This window comes from Neoarius graeffei, chromosome 13 (genome assembly GCF_027579695.1).
Source record: "Neoarius graeffei isolate fNeoGra1 chromosome 13, fNeoGra1.pri, whole genome shotgun sequence".
NCBI lineage: Eukaryota > Metazoa > Chordata > Actinopteri > Siluriformes > Ariidae > Neoarius > Neoarius graeffei.
Window position 1 is genome coordinate 62,737,302 of NC_083581.1, and position 19,110 is coordinate 62,756,411.

At 43.6% G+C, this 19,110-nt stretch overlaps 1 protein-coding gene across 5 annotated transcripts in view; it reads left to right on the forward strand.

The window, feature by feature from the left end:
- samd11 (sterile alpha motif domain containing 11) overlaps positions 1 to 19,110 on the forward strand; it is a 109,896-nt gene that overhangs the window by 60,585 nt on the left and 30,201 nt on the right. For all 5 annotated transcript variants that reach the window (XM_060938305.1, XM_060938304.1, XM_060938302.1 and 2 more), the window contains exon 5: positions 8,133 to 8,225. In XM_060938305.1, coding sequence (XP_060794288.1) covers positions 8,133 to 8,225 — 93 coding nt within the window. The remainder of the gene's footprint in view (positions 1 to 8,132; positions 8,226 to 19,110) is intronic.

The following is a 19,110-nucleotide window of genomic DNA, read 5'->3' on the forward strand; positions in this document are numbered from 1 at the left end:
GGGTAGCTGGGCTGTCCCTTAGAGACAGGGTGAGAAGCTTGGTCATTCGGGAGAGACTCGGAGTAGAACCGCTGCTCTTCCACATCGAAAGGAGCCAGTTGAGGTGGTTCAGGCGCCTTGTTAGGATGCCCCCTGGACACCTCCCCGGGGCAGACCCAGGACATGCTGGAGAGATTACATCTCTCGGTTGGCCTGGGAATGCCTCGGTATTCCCCCGGAAGAGCTGGTGGAGGTGGCCGGGGAGAGGGAAGTCTGGGCTGCTCTGCTTAAGCTGCTACCCCCGCGACCCGGATCCAGATAAGCAGTAGAAGATGGATGGATGGATGGATGGATGGATGGATGGATAAAATGCATGGTGGCACGGTGTTGTAGTGGAATAGCACTGTCACATCACAGCAAGAAGGTTCTGGGTTCGAGCCCGGTGGTCAGTGAGGGCCTTTCTGTGTGGCGTTTGCATGTTCTCCCCGTGTCTGCATGGGTTTCCAATGGGTGCTCTGGTCCCCATCACAGCCCAAAGACCTGCAGGTTAGGCTAATTGGTGGCTCAAAATTGTCTATAGGTGTGAATGGTTGAGAGGAGAAAACCTCTATAATAATCCCGTAGAAGCCACTTCTGTAATGTTCCCTAGAGACTTTGATGGCTGAAACTGTCAGAGCGGCCACATCACTGTAGTGATATGCCAAAATGGATGGATGGATGGATGGATAAAATGCATATCACCTCCAAACCACTCCAGTGCTACACACACCATTACCCTGAAGTTATTACTCCAGCATCCCAGTCCAACATGGCTGACTGTGACAGGTGCAGCACATCTCATTTTGTCTTTTTTTGTGCTTTTAAAGTGCATATATAAATTATAGAAAAAAATAGAAAAGATCATATTTTCAATTGTACTGTCAAACAGACATGTAATAAAAGTTTTTTTTTAGATGTATACTTAGTAAATTACTTGCACATTGCAAATAGTTTTTACCTCATTTTACTCATGGCTGAAGTGCCCTTGAGCGAGGCACCTAACCCCCAACTGCTCCCTGGGCGCTGTAGCATAGCTGCCCACTGCTACGGGTATGTGTGTGTGCTCATTGCTCACATCTGTGTATGTGTGTGTTCACTGCATCAGTGAGTTTCCCAAAAGCATCGTAGCACAAAGATCATCGTGAAACCGTAGAGCGAGCAGCACAGTGAACACTCTCTCTCTCTCCTAGTTAAGATGCTCTTAGCATTAAGAGGCTTTTGGGAAACCCACCCCAGATGGGTTAAATGCAGAGGAGGAATTTCGCTGTGCTTGAGCGTACATGCGACAAATAAAGGCTTCTTCTTCTTTGTACTTTTTGGATGCCTGCTAACTTCCCTTACATTCAGTGATGTGGAAAATTCATTTGAATTTGCATGCAGTTAAATATATCTTGTTTTCAAATAATTTTTGCATGAAAGGGTTCAAAAAGTGCTGGATAATAATTAAGAAGGTAAAATCTGTCTCGTCATGTGGCAGTAAAAGTTCAGTGGAGCTAAACCTCATGCAGATGAGATCATGCGTGAACTAATATCGATACCTTCTGAGCAGGAAGTCTTTTGCTCCTAAATATTGTACAATAGTACTCCTAACTGAATTATTTAAAATATATCCAAGCATTATTACAAAATTTAAATCATACGAACGCGTGTTGGGTGACACACTGGCACAGTGGGTGGCACTGATGCCTCACAGCTTTAAAGGACCAGTCCACCGTACTTCCATAATGAAATATGCTCTTCTCTGAATTGAGACGAGCTGCTCCGTACCTCTCCGAGCTTTGCGCGACCTCCCAGTCAGTCAGACGCAGTCAGACGCGCTGTCACTCCTGTTAGCAATGTAGCTAGGCTCAGTATGGCCAATGGTATTTTTTGGGGCTGTAGTTAGATGCGACCAAACTCTTCCGCGTTTTTCCTGTTTACATAGGTTTATATGACCAGTGATATGAAACAAGTTCAGTTACACAAATTGAAACGTAGCGATTTTCTATGCTATGGAAAGTCCGCACTATAATGACAGGCGTACTAACACCTTCTGCGCGCTTCGACAGCGCATTGATACGGAGCTCAGTATCAATGCGCTGTCGAAGCGCGCAGAAGGTGTTAGTACGCCTGTCATTATAGTGCGGACTTTCCATAGCATAGAAAATCGCTACGTTTAAATTTTTTTAACTGAACTTGTTTCATATCACTGGTCATATAAACCTATGTAAACAGGAAAAACGCGGAAGAGTTTGGTCGCATCTAACTACAGCCCCAAAAAATACCATTGGCCATGCTGAGCCTAGCTACATTGCTAACAGGAGTGACAGCGTGTCTGACTGACTGGGAGGTCGCGCAAAGCTCGGAGAGGTACGGATCAGCTCGTCTCAATTCAGATAAGAGCATATTTCATTATGGAAGTACGGTGGACTGTTCCTTTAAGGTCTGAGGTTTGATCCTGAGCTCTGATTGCTTTCTGTGTGGAGTTTAACAAGTCACAGCAGGTGAACTAGCTTTTCTAAATTGTCTAAAAAAAAAATATATATATATGGGTGTAGTCGTTAGCACTGTCGCCTCACAGCAAGAAGGTCCTGCGTTTGAGCCCAGCAGCTGACAAGGGCCTTTCTGTGTGGAGTTTGCATGTTCTCCCATTCTCCATTCTCTCTACACAATGGGCAGTATTTGCATCAGTATTTGCAGTATTTTCATACTTTTATACTCTTTAATGAAAGGTGATACAAGGCGGAAGTCCGCGCCGTTTTTCAGCAGTCGCGTCATATGACCAACGCCAGCGAATCAGGAAGGGTTTCTTCCGGGTGCTCCGGTTTCCCCCAAAGACATGCAGGTTAGGCTAATTGGTGGCTCTAAATTGACCATAGGTGTGAATGTGAGTGTGAATGGTTGTCTGTGTCTATGGTGGGGTTTACATTAGACCGTATCAGCGGATCATCAGATTAACGTTTTTAAAACGATTAGCGTGCACACAGCAACGCCAATACACGATTCGCGTGCACACAGCAACGCCAATACACGGATACGCTCGGCTCCGCAGGCATCCTGCGCTCCAAATCACTCCGCCCTGAACAGCGAGTGCCCTCTGGAGGGTGCGCACTCCGGCCCTGCGCAGCTCACAGAGCGCGCGAGTGAAGCGCATGAGCAGTGATTCGGGACTGAGCCGCTGTGTGTGTGATCCCAGTGCATATCAGGCATGCGCGTCACTTACCACTTGCAAGTGGAAGGATGGCAAGCCTAAAGACAATCATAACTACACAATGGGCAGTATTTGCATCAGTATTTGCAGTATTTTCATACTTTTATACTCTTTAATGAAAGGTGATACAAGGCGGAAGTCCGCGCCGTTTTTCAGCAGTCGCGTCACATGACCAACGCCAGCGAATCAGGAAGGTGGATGTCACAGTGACGTTGTCCAACGACGACGCCAGCTAGAGCTCAGCACAGCGTATCCGCGTATCTCAATGTTTACACAGCACCGGACCAGACACGATCTGGATTGAATACGTGGACCCTGGCGGATTCCCATTTCCCGGCGTTTCCAGGCGTTTTAATGTAAACGGACAGTGCATCTGCGAAGAAAACGAGACAGATACGGTCTAATGTAAACTTGGCCTATGTGTCAGCCCTGCGATGACCTGGAAACTTGTCCAGGGTGTACCCAGCCTCTCGTCCATAGTCAGCTGGGATAGGCTCCAGCTTGCCTGCGACCCTGTACAAGATAAGCAGCTACAGATAATGGATGGATATATATATGTATGTATGTGTGTGTGGTGTTGTGAGATAGCTTGGTGTCTCCACTAGAGACTAGGTAAGTAGGTTAGCTGGTGAAATAGAAGCCGACTAAATAACTAGTAAAGAAGAAGAAGAAGAAGAAGAAAGAAACCTTTATTCGTCACATGCACACTTCAAGCACAGTGAAATTCATCCTCTGCATTTAACCCATCTGAAGCAGTGAACACACGCACACACTCAGAGCAGTGGGCAGCCAAATTAGCTAGCTAGTGAGTTTAGACAAGTTTATTCTTCCATCATTCCATCCAACACTGATGGAATAAATGTCATGAAGATTAATACAGGAAAATAATCAGCAACAGAGTGAAGTTCTCATCTCATTATCTGTAGCCGCTTTATCCTGTTCTACAGGGTCGCAGGCGAGCTGGAGCCTATCCCAGCTGACTATGGGTGAAAGGCGGGGTACACCCTGGACAAGTCGCCAGGTCATCACAGGGCTGACACAGAGACACAGACAACCATTCACACTCACATTCACACCTACGGTCAATTTAGAGTCACCAGTTAACCTAACCTGCATGTCTTTGGACTGTGGGGGAAACCGGAGCACCCGGAGGAAACCCACGCGGACACGGGGAGAACATACAAACTCCGCACAGAAAGGCCCTCGCCAGCCACGGGGCTCGAACCCGGACCTTCTTGCTGTGAGGCGACAGCGCCAACCACTACACCACCGTGCCACCGAGTGAAGTTAATAAAGCAAACCAAAAAAAAAAAATCACAGCTCATGTTACTGAGAGTCCTAGGTACTGAAGCGTCTCCTGTGCCGGTAAACTTACAGACTGTTACAAAGACTCTGTAACAGAGGCTCTGGAGACTCCTTCCATAAATGTTAAATAAGCATCTACTTACAGAAATCTTCAACAGTCATACACATCATTTTAAGAAGAAGAACTTTATTCATCACACGTACACTTATGAAATTCCTCTCTTCATTTAACCCATCTGAAGCAGTGAACACACACATGTGAGCAATGAGCACACACACATACCCAGAGCAGTGGGCAGCCATGCTACAGTGCCCAGGGAGCAATTGGGAGTTAGGTGCCTCGCTCAAGGGCACTTCAGCCTAAGGCCACCCTTTGGACTGTGGGGGAAACCGGAGCACCTGGAGGAAACCCATGCAGTCATGGGGAGAACATGCAAACTCCACACAGAAAGGTCCCCGTTGGCCACTGGGCTCGAACCCAGAACCTTCTTGTTGTGAGGTAACAGTGTTAACCACTACAGTGGTACACTACTAGTGGTACACCACCGTGCCGCCCATTTTTATTGTTAAATAACACAGTTTGAAATCAGTTAGGCTTACGTGGTGTGTTTGCCATACAAGTCCCTGTGAAAAAGTTTTTACTATAGAACAAGTACATTAACAGAAACCTGTGATTTGAATAACCGCGAGTTGGCTTAGTGCTTAGCGTGTCCGCCTCTCGACCGGGAGATCGTGAGTTCTATTCGCGGTCGGGTCATACCATCATAAAAATGGTAACTACTACTGTCTGGCAAGGCACGCTGCAACACAGATGCAAGTGGGGAAGTCAAACTCTCACAGTTACCAGAGGACTAGCCACCCAGTGTAGCCGTAGCTGTATAGGCGAGAGGCAGAGGGCTATCGAAACGGAGATTGGCACTGCACCCATACACCTTAAAGAGTTGGTTAGTACTTGGACAGGAGACTGCCTGGGAAGACCAGATTCTGGCATGAGAGGGACTTTGACTTGACTTGTGATTTGAATCACAGCCAGAGCTGCTGTGATAGAAAATTAATCAACACCTTGACTTAATAATATTAAATGATCAAGTAGGCCAGTTTATTACGTTTTCTGATCTAGTAACTAATAAACTGGGAACTCAAACTTGGTATACATATTCAGTTTAGTTTTTCGTGTGTTAGCCTTGAGTCTAGCTTGCTGGAGAGATTCTGTACCAAATGGTTAATGCAAGACTGCATAAGAACGCAATGAGTGGCGGATATGTTTGATACTGGCTGGCTCTGCTCAGAGCTCAGGGCAGTGCCCTTGTTGTTGGCAAGTGGAGAGACTGAGGAGGCACAGGGTTCTGGCTGGGTAGAGAAGACAGCTGATAAAGAGAGGAGCGACAGGGATGCAGATAGCACCGCTAAGCCCAATGGGAGAGACGGAGTTAGGAGTTTAGAGTCAGACAGATAAGCCAGAGAATGAGAGCACTGGTGTTGGAGTACTCGAGATTAGTCTTGGTCTTGGTCTCGAGGCCACTTTTTGAAGGTCTTGATATCGTCTTGGTCTCAGACATGGAGGACTCGGGATTTTATTTCAAGATCGATCAAGACCAGAACTGTGTGGGTATCAGTAAATTGCCTGTGCATTGTTTGATTTATTTGTTAACATCGTTACTGTGATTAGATGTTAAACATCCTGCTTCAAATGCAACCAATAATGTGACTCATTGCTAATATGACATTTTTGTTAAATGGCTGTCGCTCCTCACCACCCTCTTCACACACACTGGTCTCGTCGTGGTCTTGATTCGGTCTCACCCTACCTTAGTCTTGGTCTGGAGTTGGTCCAAACCCCTCAAAGTCTTGATACGCTCGCTCTGGTCTTGGTTTAGATGGTCTTGGCTACAACACTAGAGAGCACACATACTCAGCCCACTGACTAGTAGTCTTTGGTAATAATACCAGAACACGCTGCACGGTTTCTGCAAGCCTGTGCTTCTTGATATATTAAAAATTCTTCTTCTTGCACCCACTCGTCTCATTTGCACCCACTCAGTCAGAGGTTGCTGTTGGGTTCATTATAAGCAGTACTGCGTGACGACATTGTTTTGTAAACTTGAAATAAAAACATCGATCTTCTGCAAGAAAAATAGCAAAGGGCAAACGATGCACTGCACATAAAATTCTTCCTTAGTTTAGTTATGTTCAGGGATGGAAGGGAAAAGACTGTTGGAGATTCAGAGAGATGGAAAAAGGGAGTGATGAGACTAAAGAGCAGAAGAGAGTCCTATTAAAAAGCCCTCACTCTCTAGAAGAGGACAGGCTGCCTTCCATCTCAGGAAACACATCAAACGCCATCATTAGTGCAACGCGCTCCTTACAAAGACTCCCAGACCTTGTTCTTCCACTCCAAAAGTCCTTTCATGCATGGACTTGCTTTTTTTCTCTCCTTTTATTCCTCTTATACAGACACTCTTATCAGTGAAAGAGAGAGAGAGAGAGAGAGAGAGAGAGAGAGAGAGAGGGAGAGAGCAGTGACCAGAGTGTTTGGCACCAGTAGTTGAAGTGCAGTCTTTGTGTGTGTGTGTGTGTGTGTGTGTGTGTGTGTGTGGCCTTTGGATTACAGATGTGTTGAGGTCCAGTGTGTCCGTGGCTTGTTGCCCTTTAAGGATCTAGTCGTATATAAGTGTGCTGTAAGTGTGAACAGCCGGATGGATGCTGAGCCTGTATCTGAGGTGCTTCATTAGCTCTGATGAGGCTAGTTTGTTACAAAGTTTCTATTATTAATGTAAGATGATGAAAACTGAAAAGAGAAAGAGAGGAAGAGGTATCTGCGGCTTGAGCTGAAGAGAGAGAGAGAGGGAGAGAGAGAGAGTGCAATGACAAACGGTCTCTTCCTTCCTGCGTGCATGCAGCACCACGCTCTCAGCAGCCCCTGCCAGCATGATTAGCAGGATATTGATTTGAGATGCGCTCTTGGGGGAGGAGGGTGCTGTAATCGTACACTAGACATGAGCAACGAGCTGCGCTGGGCTCGAGCAGACAGCCTCAGGACTCCAACACAAAGGGTGTGAGAGAGAAAGAGGAAGAGGGAGAAAAGACGTAAACAGAAAAAGAGAGCAGGGAAAGTTAAGGGAGAGAGGGGGAGGATGGGAGATTAGCCTAAGATGTGAGGTTTATATGGACTGTAAACAGAGTGAGTCTGAAAAACTAGAGTAAGGATTTCCACAAAGTTTTTTGATGTCTGATTTTCCCCTCGTGTTTTTTTTTTTGTCTGTGCACTACTTTTAGACCAGGTTTAGATTGTGTAAACTCAGGAGAGACGTAGAGATCAAGGGTGAAAGAGAGGGAGACACAGAAAGAGTGCGTGTGAGAGAGGGTGTTTGTGTGAGACAGAAGGAGAACGCAAGTGACAGAAAGAGAAACTGAATCTCTGCGCGTGTTGGTAAGAGACAGATTTGTCGTTGGAGCTGGCACAGGGCCCTCTCATCTCTGGCAGAGCCGTGGCAGCTCCTCGTCTCACCCACAGCTCCAGGATGTACTCAGGTAGCTAGTGTGCGAGCTAGCGAGGCAGCCTTGCTCCATTTCCCCTGGGTACGGTGCTGAACTCCTCCGCTCTGCTCCTCTCTTCCAGATGACGTTCTAAGCAAGAAGAGAGCCTATTCCCCGAGCAGCAGCAGCGAGTGCCCATCTGACAGCAAGAAGTCCCGCAGCGTGTCTCCCAAAGGTAAGAGCCTCATAGGCAAACCTTTGTGTTTGTGTGTGTGCGCGTGTGTGTGAGACCGAGGAGGTGGTGCGATGTAATCAGAGCTGTTTATACTTACATTGGGAGAGGGAGAGGGTGGGATGGAGTGACAGAGGAGAGGAGGAGTAACCATGGCACAGAGTTGCACACCTCCACCTCTTGGACTTCAGCCATTTATTTCCACACAAACTCATACAAACATTCACTTTTCTTCTCACTTTCTGTCTTTTCTCAAACACATTTTACCCGCACGAGGAGTCTGAAAGGGACATTATGTTGGAGGTAAATGTTAAAGGGAGGGCCGAAGCACTTGTAAAAAAAAAAAGTCAATAAAAAACACTAAACGCTAGCTAATTCACAAAAAACAAACAACAACAACAACCAAAAAACAGGATTGCAAACAAATTGCATGACTTTTTCAAATATCATGATAACTGGCGCTTATTGTTTATGGTAATACGAATTATGCCATAGTACATGTTTTGTTTTGAGTCTTGTGTGTTTACAACTCTTCAGCTATTTTAGATTGCTGGCTTTTCTGAATTTTTTTCGCTACGGTCTTGTAATAGCGCATATGCGTTACCGTGTTGACCCTTAACTGTTCATGACATTATTACCCATCCAGAGTCCCTTCCCGTGCCATGACCTGATCTTCCCAGTACTAACCAGGCCCTTAAGGCGCATCGGACAGCGCCGATCTCTGTTTCTATAGCCCTCAGCCTCTCGCCCATTAAACAGCTAGGGTTACAGTGGGGGGCAGGTCCTCTGGTAACCACAAGAGTTTGGCTCCCTACTCACATTTGTATTGTGGCGTGCCTCGCCAGATGGCAGTGGCTACCATTTTCATAATGGTCTTTGGTATGACCCGACCATGAGTAGAACCCGTGATGTCCCGGTCGAGAGGCAGACACGCTAACCACTAGGCCAGCTCGCGGTTATTATTACCCATAGTGCATTGTAAATCAAGAAATTAAGTGTACAACTGAAGTACTACAGTGACTCGCATTTTTCCCTTCAAAATTTAAACGTAAGTATATACAATAACATTGTACAATGACATTTGGAGGGTTTGGTGATTTCCCCTCCCTCTGGGGGATGTTGCACGGACCTTAGATAAGGTGCTTGAGTACGTAACTGAAATGGCCCGCTCTCTATTCCTTACAAAACGTGTGTCATGAATGCCCTTAGCTTCTTTTGGATGCTATCATCCAGCATTCTAAGAGTCTTCTAAGATGCACTGGATGTACTACACTTTGCAAAATTGTTTAACGAGTGCACTGTAAAGCGATGTGGTTTTGCATAATATTTCCATTTAAATAACGAGTACACTATCTAGCTATTTCACAGAAAGGTTTTGCCTAGTTTTCTTTCCACAAAATAAGAGTCCAGCTTGAGGCAGTGTTCACAGTTAAGAAATGGTATGGTCTATTGTAGGGGGGGTTGAAAATGTTATTACTGTCGAATCTGATTTTTATCGTCGTGTTGTTTTGAAGTAGGATGTTTAATAGCCAGGATGTTATCAGACTAGTGAAACCTCACGGTTGTTGATTACTACAATTCACTCTTGTGGCGGAGGCCGAGTTGCCTCACTGTTTGCGATGAATCAGCATCAAATACTGAATTTCCCAGCCTGTCTAATTCACGCCAAAATGCTTTGTTCTCTATCCAGGATAACCTTTTGCCATTGGACTAGTCAGCACAGATGGAGCAATGGCGGGCCTGACGCTATGCTTTCTGTCTCTCGGAGAGCTGGTGCACCATTACAAATAAACCATATCTTCCTTAAAAGTAACGTTACTGATCTTTACTGCAGATTTCCTGGGGAATCTCCCCTGCGAGAAATCAGCCATCAGAAAGTGTGACTTTCTAAGACGACTGAGGAAACATATTTGAATATTTATTATTAAACTTATTTGGTCCAATATCATTTTTAGCAACCACCTCATAGTTATTAATTAGGTCAGATAAAAAAAAATGCATATTTATATACTAAACTTGACATGATATGGTTTGTTTACATCGTTAATACTGACAGTTACATGTAACACATTTTGTATTTTTATGGTTTCAGTTTGTGCATTTGGAAACAAGTGATCTGTTTCGCTTTAATATATCTTGTCATAGTAGCAGTAGCCAACTTACTATTGTAGACCTACTATTCCGATTATTTATGTGACAGCAGGCCATGATGATGTGTTTCTTTCTTTCTTTTTTCTTTGTTTTTCCCTAATTTATTCATGGCCAATTCCCACCCACCCACCAGACAACTCTCCCATATCACATGACAGCTACCAACCGGGGAGGGCGAGGAGGCACGTGATGCCAGCTAAGTGCGTCTTTTCAAACTGCTACCCATGTAACATTAGGGGACAGCGTAACACACTCAGACGAAAGGGCTATCCGCCCACTTCCATATGCATGAGCTCTCAGACCCGTGATTGTCTCACGTCGCTGTAATTGACAGGGGGGAGAGAGTATGCCACCACTCTCTCCCTCCCTCCTTGAGAGAACAGGCCAATTTTGCTCTCTTAGGCTCCTGGCCACGGATGGCTGTAGCATCATCGAGATTCGAACTCGCGATCAGGCAGTGTTGTCTGAATTTGGTCTGGTGTCTCACTCAGTGCTAGCCTATATAACACAGAGTAATCCACATACCAGGGTATCCAACTACAATGTATGAAGGTTGAGTTGGCAAAAATTCCTTGCTTACAAAGATCTGAATAAGCATCTAAGGGTGATCTTTTTTTTCCATATTAGTTTTTAAATGCGGGCAGCACGGTGGTGTAGTGGTTAGCGCTGTTGCCTCACAGCAAGAAGGTCCGGGTTCGAGCCCCGTGGCCGGCGAGGGCCTTTCTGTGCGGAGTTTGCATGTTCTCCCCATGTCTGTGTGGGTTTCTTCCGGGTGCTCCGGTTTCCCCCACAGTCCAAAGACATGCAGGTTAGGTTAACTGGTGACTCTAAATTGACCGTAAGTGTGAATGTGAGTGTGAATGGTTGTCTGTGTCTATTACCCCTTTTCCACCAAATCAGTTCCAGGGCTGGTTCGGGGCCAGTGCTGGTGCTGGTTCACAACTCGTTCAACTTGCGAGCCAGCTGAGAACCAGTTTGCTTTTCCATCGCTCGCGGTGTCACGTCATTACGTCGCTGTATACATCATTACGTCGCTGTATACATCAGTTACGTCGCTACGTTTGCTTAAACCTTGGCGCGAATATCGAAGCAAAAACAACACGGAAGAAGCAGCAGCAGCAGCAACAACAATAATAATGGATGACTTCGCGTTTGTACAGCTGCGGCTTCTCGTCGCTTAAAAATGGCGACCTTTCGCGGTCTTGTTATTGTTGTTGGTCTTAACAACTCCGCCCCCCCGCTAACTCCACCCCCCGTGACGTAAGCGGTTCTTTCCTCTGGCCCAGCAGAGAGTTGGTGCTAGCCTGGAACCGGTTTTTCTGGACCTAGAGCCAGTTCTTTGTCAGTGGAAACAGAAAACCCGGTTCCAAACTAAGCACTGGCCCCGAACCAGCCCTGGAACTGCTTTGGTGGAAAAGGGGCATCTGTGTCAGCCCTGTGATGACCTGGCGACTTGTCCAGGGTGTACCCCGCCTTTCGCCCGTAGTCAGCTGGGATAGGCTCCAGCTTGCCTGCGACCCTGTAGAACAGGATAAAGCGGCTAGAGATAATGAGATGAGATGAGTTATGTTTTAATTTGCAGTGTCACTTCATGTAACAACCTTTGACTATATGAGCTAGAAGACATCAGATTGTTTTGTTTTTTAACAAGCCATGTCTTCACGTCTATGAAAACGTCTGAAAACTCGTCCCTTTCTTGACGTTTTGCCTCCGCCTCAATAATTTGTATACAGACGTGACTGGCTGCAACAATCCTCAAGAGAGAATCTGTTATAGAAGCTACAGTGAATTGTGTTCACAAAACTATAAGACTGGGATCAGTGAATTATGGCCATTTTTTCCCGTGCTTTGATCAGTTGTACTGCACTATTTTTTGAGGGTTCAGTTTGTTCTCATGAAATACTTCGCTTGATCCACTTGTGGAACGCCGTCCACCAGTGGATGAGCTCTGATATTGAGTGCTGAAGTTGGAAAACCCTTGGGACAAAATGAAGAAGAGAACAAAGTGTATTAAAATTGTTTTTATTTAAATTTCCACTTTTTGATTCACAAATAATGTGTGTGGTAAGAAGTGAACGGATGAGTGAGTGAGTGAGTGAGTCAGAGTCAGGGTATTTTCTGGCACATCTTTAGTTTAAAAATGACTTACCTTCTAATTCCCTATCTTCTATACCTCTCTTTTCTGTTTACCTCTTCCTGTTGAGTTGTGGGAGAATCCATGGTTGAACTGGCTCTCTATGCTTTGGAGCTTTTCTCTCCCTCCCTCCCTCTCTCTCGTTCTCCATCTCTCTAGGGCAGCACAAATCACATGCATGTGCGCCCATGCCGACAGCCAAGACGGCACAACTGGGAGGTGAGAGCGAGGCTGATACCCCCAGCAGCCAAGCGCCAGATTTACCGCCTGCCGCTCAGATTAGGTCAGCTGCTCAAACTGAGAGCACAGAGCTGGGTGGGGGTGCTCACTATGCTCTACACGCATGACTTCCTCCATTTCCTCTACTTGATTTGAAGGTTCTTCTAGTTTGTGTTTAGCATGCATATGGAACACTGAGAGTAATGGGGCCACTAGTTGAAAGCAGTGTAAAACTAATTAAATTTAAAAAACAGGAACCAGTCGTCCCAGCGTCTGGGTGAGCGGAGTGTCTGTAGACGTGGTATAATGTTACACCGCTCCATTTAACGTCACACACTCACTATACTCCTACATGGAAAGGTCTTGCTGTTTGGATCATGGCCCTTAAAGTAGAATGACTGTATTTAACATGACACATCCACACCCAGGAATTAGGACAATGTCGCGTCTGCTTTTAGACTTTGCTGTTGTTACTCACAGTCATATTTTTAGGTCCTACTTCCAAATCATCACTCTCCCAGGTGCTTACTGTGGAGACGTGATGGAGCATGAAGGCGTTGTGAACACGGTAGTGCTTACAGTGGGTGATCAAATTAGTATGACTTTAGGTCACTGCTGATCTAATGCCCTGTGTTTGTGGTAGTGAGTTGTGATTACTGTCGTGGGTGTGTGTGTGTTTGTATGCAGGTGTCCAGTACCAGTCAAAAGTTTTGACACACCTTCGAATTCAGTGTTTATTCTTTATTTTTATTAATTAAAAGACACTTCTTCATACTTTAAAGTAGTGATGCAGGTCATTACTTTAGAATTTTCTCTTTACTTAGTTTAGTGGTTCTTGACATAATATGGATTACTACAGTTGTGGAATAGGGCTATTTACTGTATTTTTATTATTTACTATTGACTGTTTGATCTCAAACACATTAAAGGAGAACTGAAGGCAAATTTTTTTATTATCAAAATTCTATTTATCTCATTTTATTAAATATAGGAATGCATTTTTGATCGCTATTTTGTCCCTGCTATAGCAAGTTATGAGTGTCTGAAATACGCTATGGAATATATCAGTCCATATGTCAAAGCAATGACAGTAAACAAGATTCGTTGAGACCTGTGCGAGACATCGTAGGACGGAAGTAAAACGTACAGCGGAAATCAAAGTGACCGACGTCTGCCAACGTTGTCAAAAGACGTGCGCGCCCTCTTTCGAATGCTGACGTAATCAAGCCGGAAGTTGTGTTTGTTTTGATAGCAATCAGGAAAGTTTGAAAAAAGTAGGCAGTAATCGTCATTTAAACTCGTTTTTGTGCAATATTTCGTTTGGAAAACAGTTTACAAAATGGCGGCACTGACATCTGGCTGACACTTCACATTTGAAAGTCTCACACAAGTCTCGTGAAGGTCGCGTGGATAAGCGATGCCTGTCGTGGACCAAACGAACTAAATTCAACATGGCTAAAAACCGAATAGGCCGATAACTATAATATTTAATTGCAATTAGTTGCCAATACGAGTCATGATATAAGGTTACTAAAACCGAAAACGTAATTGAATAACACGTTAATTAAGAAATAAAGCAAGTTTAAAAATGACTTCAGTTCTCCTTTAAGAAGGCAAGAAATTGCACTAATTAACTTTTGATGAGGCATCTGTTAACTGAAAAGCATTCCAGGTGATGACCTCATGAAGCTGGTTAAGATAACGTCAATAGTTATCTTGTCAGAGTCTTCAAGGTAAACGCTGTCTATTTTGAAAAATCTAAAACACTTTTTTCTGTACCACATAATTCCATATATGTTATTTCATAGTTTTGATGTCTTCTATAGAAAATAGTCAAAATACAGAAAAGCCTATGAATGAGTAGGTGTGTACAAACTTTTGACTGGTACTGGATCTGAGTGTCAGGCCCTGTCTGTGTGTCCGTGTGTGTGTGTGTATATATATATATATATATATATATATATATATATATATTCTATCCACATTCACTGGATATGAACAATCATGTGCTCTGATTGGCTACTCTACTACTAGGATATCAGCTCATATACTGTGAGTAGAGAAAAACAAAATGGCAGCACTCATCAAGTCAGATATATCACTGTTATCAAGTATTTAAAAGAAACAGAAATTGCTAAAAGATATATTTTTCCCCCAATATTGCCTGTTCCACACTCCAGCCCAGTTGGTGGCAGTAATGCACCTTTAAGTTGGTTTGTCAACCACCAAAGAAAACACCAAAAATACAAAAAAAAGCAACAAAATATGGAATAAAAGTATTTGATGGTAAGAACATATCTTTTTTTAATTTTTCAAGAATTATCACAAATTTTTCACAAATTGCTACTATCATTTCGCCGGTTTGTTTACATTCTAAGCGGAAAAGATTTTGTCGGACGTTTTGTGTAAAGTTTTTATTTATTCTCATCTCATTATCTCAAGCCGCTTTATCCTTCTACAGGGTCGCAGGCAAGCTGGAGCCTATCCCAGCTGACTACGGGCGAAAGGCGGGGTACACCCTGGACAAGTCGCCAGGTCATCACAGGGCTGACACATAGACACAGACAACCATTCACACTCACATTCACACCTACGGTCAATTTAGAGTCACCAGTTAACCTAACCTGCATGTCTTTGGACTGTGGGGGAAACCGGAGCACCCGGAGGAAACCCATGCAGACACGGGGAGAACATGCAAACTCCACACAGAAAGGCCCTCACCGGCCCCGGGGCTCGAACCCAGGGCCTTCTTGCTGTGAGGCGACAGCGCTGACCACTACACCACCGTGCCGCCCGTTTTTATTTGTTGAATTTGCAAAAAATAAAAATAAAAATGCTCTGTTTCTCAAAATCCAGTGAATGTGGATAGAATAAAACAGTTATTCCACTCAATCTCATCGTACGTGGCTTATACAGTACAGTGCTATGTGCCTCGTCAGCTATCAGCTCATGTACAACTCGATTTTGTGGAATAACTATTATATATCTAAAACCCGCTTAAAGTTCAAAAACATTTCCATCCTTGGGATGGAAGTGAATATGAATACATTATATTGATGTCATTACGAGGTGCACTGTTCATTTCTTTCCCCTGAAAGTTTGCCAGAAAGGTTTGATTGAGACTCTGTAGGTCTGCATCAGCACTCAGGTCCAGCTGGAGGCAGCAAAAAGTTGCATGAATTGGAGGTTTTTACTTTAGTGCAGGTGTGAGTGTGTGTTCAGATAAGAAGCTTGCAGGACAAACAAAAAGCATCTCTAGTTCTGATCAGTTATGAAATGTCAGGGCCAGAATTCTCAGATCATGCTGACAGTGCTGCTGTTTTTACCTCTGGGCTTTTTTCCAGTGTTTTCAAGGTCATAATGGGGGGAAAAACTCCTCCTACAGTAGTTAAGGCCACACCCATCTTGCTTTTAAACCTGGATGCAGACAGGGATATTTGAAGCACTAAATAGATAAAGATGCATTTACATTTACAGCAGTTAGCGGACGCCCTTATCCAGAGCAACTTTTAGAAGTGATAGTGGAATTGTGATGCCGCCCCCCTGTTCTGTCCATCAGGAAAGCAAAAAAAAAAAAGAGAGATCACATCATGCATCACGTCAGCCCAGCGATAGTATATCATCAGCTTTTCTCTCAAACGCCTCAAGATTAATGCTAAGAGCATGCATAAATGAGCAGCAGAGAAAGCGAAATGTGGAAAAACACCGACGTTGCTAAAAGTTCATATACGTGTGGACTGACAGTGAAGTGGTGCTTCAGGTCACCCTTGAATACAAGTCAACAAGTCTGATATCCAAAATCTGTAGGGATTTTTTTTTTTTTTCCTACCGTAGCAGTGGCTTTAGGTGTACTGTAGTTTAGCATGTATCATATACTGGCACCTCAGCATGAGGGTGTTATAATAAACTAAAGTGAAATAAAAGCTCAAACGTTATTAAATTACAAGTCACAAAGAAACAACCTGGTCAGGAGGTATAATAAATGGAGTCCTGGTACCTTTAAGACAAACAGAAAACTGCATTGCACATGTGCAAGCTGAGACTGTGACATCAGCGTTTTCAAAACCATCCACACAAAAACAGTGAAAAAAAAAATCTGTACCTTTTGAGACGGTGTTAAAAAAAAAACAAAAAACACCTTTTTCACTGACTAGTGAATTACATTTTCATTTGGACAAGAGACCGAAAAATGTTTGCAGAAATATCGTGTATATGACGATGGCCTCAGACCCAGCTTCTGCTCCTGTCTGAGTCCGCCTCCGTCACACAACCTGGTAAGAGCGCAGGGTCTGAAGCATCAGGTACAATCTTTAATGAGGGAAGCAAATGAAAGAGAGACGTGCAGTGATAGAAACTTGGAGTCAAGTGTAGCTCTAGACTCCAAGTCATGCTGCGGCGGTGTCAAGACTCCCTGTTGACACAGAAACTGACACACGTGCACACACAAAGAAAACTGTGAATGCATTTCATGCACTCTCTGGCACAGACAAAACAAACCTTCTCAGCTTACACAAGACAAGGTGCAAAAACAAAATGTCATTTCCCAGCCTTGCGTGCAGGTGTGTGTGTGTGCCTCAGCCAAATGAATGCAAATGTATATAATACAGAAGAGCAAGCAGACGCATGCTAAAGCCATATGTTCGTACTATTCACATTCCCGAGTTTCTTACAAAATCTGAAAACTTACATATACTACAGTAATTACAGAGTCTCTCCCTCTCTTTATCGTACTCCTATCTCTCGCTCACGCTCTCTCTTTTACACACACACACACACACACACACACACACCTGAGGGCCTTTGGTGGATTATCCGATGTTTGGCACAGTACCCTCACACCCCCACCCGCTTCCCTCTCCGCCAGCCTGGGGCCAGACTCGGCTTTCAACACGGAGGGTAAAAATATCCCCCCCTTCTTATTCTTTCTCTTCACCTCTCTCTCTTCCTCCATCTCACCCTCGATTTCTTCTCCTCTTCCTCCCTCCCTCCTACACCAGTCCCCCAGCTCTGCCTTGGGTTACTGTCTCTTGTGTTGTTGCCAGGTCCACACCTAATAATTCAGTCACTGACGTCTCTTCACTCTGTCGTTCACATATCAGTTTAGGTGTACACGCTGGTATTCAGTCACTCCAAGCATAAAACACCAAATTTTGTATCTAGAATCCAAAAAAAAAGCAATCAATTTGTAATTACTTTATATATTTAGTATTTGGTTTACCTGAATATCAAGGACAGTCCTGTTTTATCCTTTTATACAACAACAAACAGGATGAACGTCAGCAGTAGCATTAGCTATGCATTCGCGTCACAGAAATCAGAAAAGGTCAAAACAACCACTTTCTTAAGCAAAGAGCATCATTACAGCATCATACGTTTTTAATCAACTTTAATGTAAAGTTGTTTTTATTTATTTATCCACAGTAACCGTTTGCGTTGTTTGGCATGATTAAAGACTCTGGATCCACATCAGAATTTGCCGGTTTCAGATTGACTTCATTCAGGATTACGATATATTTTTTTTAAAATTCCAAATAAGAAAATGGCTTTTTTTCTTAACTATATATATGTTCACTACCATGGCTATAATATAATGGTATTGTAGATCTGTTTGTTCGTGACTGTTTTGATTATTGCATTTTTTATTATTTATTTATTTATTTATTTATTTTTAAATTTTAATTTTTTTCTTTACTGTTCAGAATAAAGCAATCATGCTTAATGTATTATATTTCCAGTGTAAAAGTATTTCTTCGATCCACATTCACTGGATATGAGCAGTCACACGCTCTGATTGGCTACTCTACTACTAGGCTATCAGCTCATATACCATGAGTAGAGAAAAACAAAATGGCAGAGCGCATCAAGAGTCAGATATATCACTTTGTTATCAAGTATTTAAAAGAAACAGAAATAGCTAAAAGAATAAAGTTTTTTTCCACCCCCAATATCTCCTGTTCCACACTCCAGCCCAGTTGGTGGCAGTAATGCACCTTTAAATTGGTTTGCCAACCACCAAAAAAAAAAAAACCCTGAAGAAGAAGAAAATGGCGGAGTGTGTTACTGAACCAACCGAGGACAAAATAAAACTCTACTTGAAAACAAAACCCCAAGAAATACCCCCCCAAAAAGCAACAAAATATGGAAAGTATTTGATAGTAAGAACATATCTTTTTTTAATTTTTATTTTTCAAGAATTATTATTATAGCATTTCTCACAAATTGCGACGGTCATTTCACCAGTTTATTTACATTCTAAGCAGAAATGATTTTGTCGGACGTTTTGCATAAAGTTTTTATTCATCGAATTTTCAAAAAATACAAATGCTCTGTTTCTCAAAATCCAGTGAATGTGGATAGAATAAAACAGTTATTCCACTCAATCTC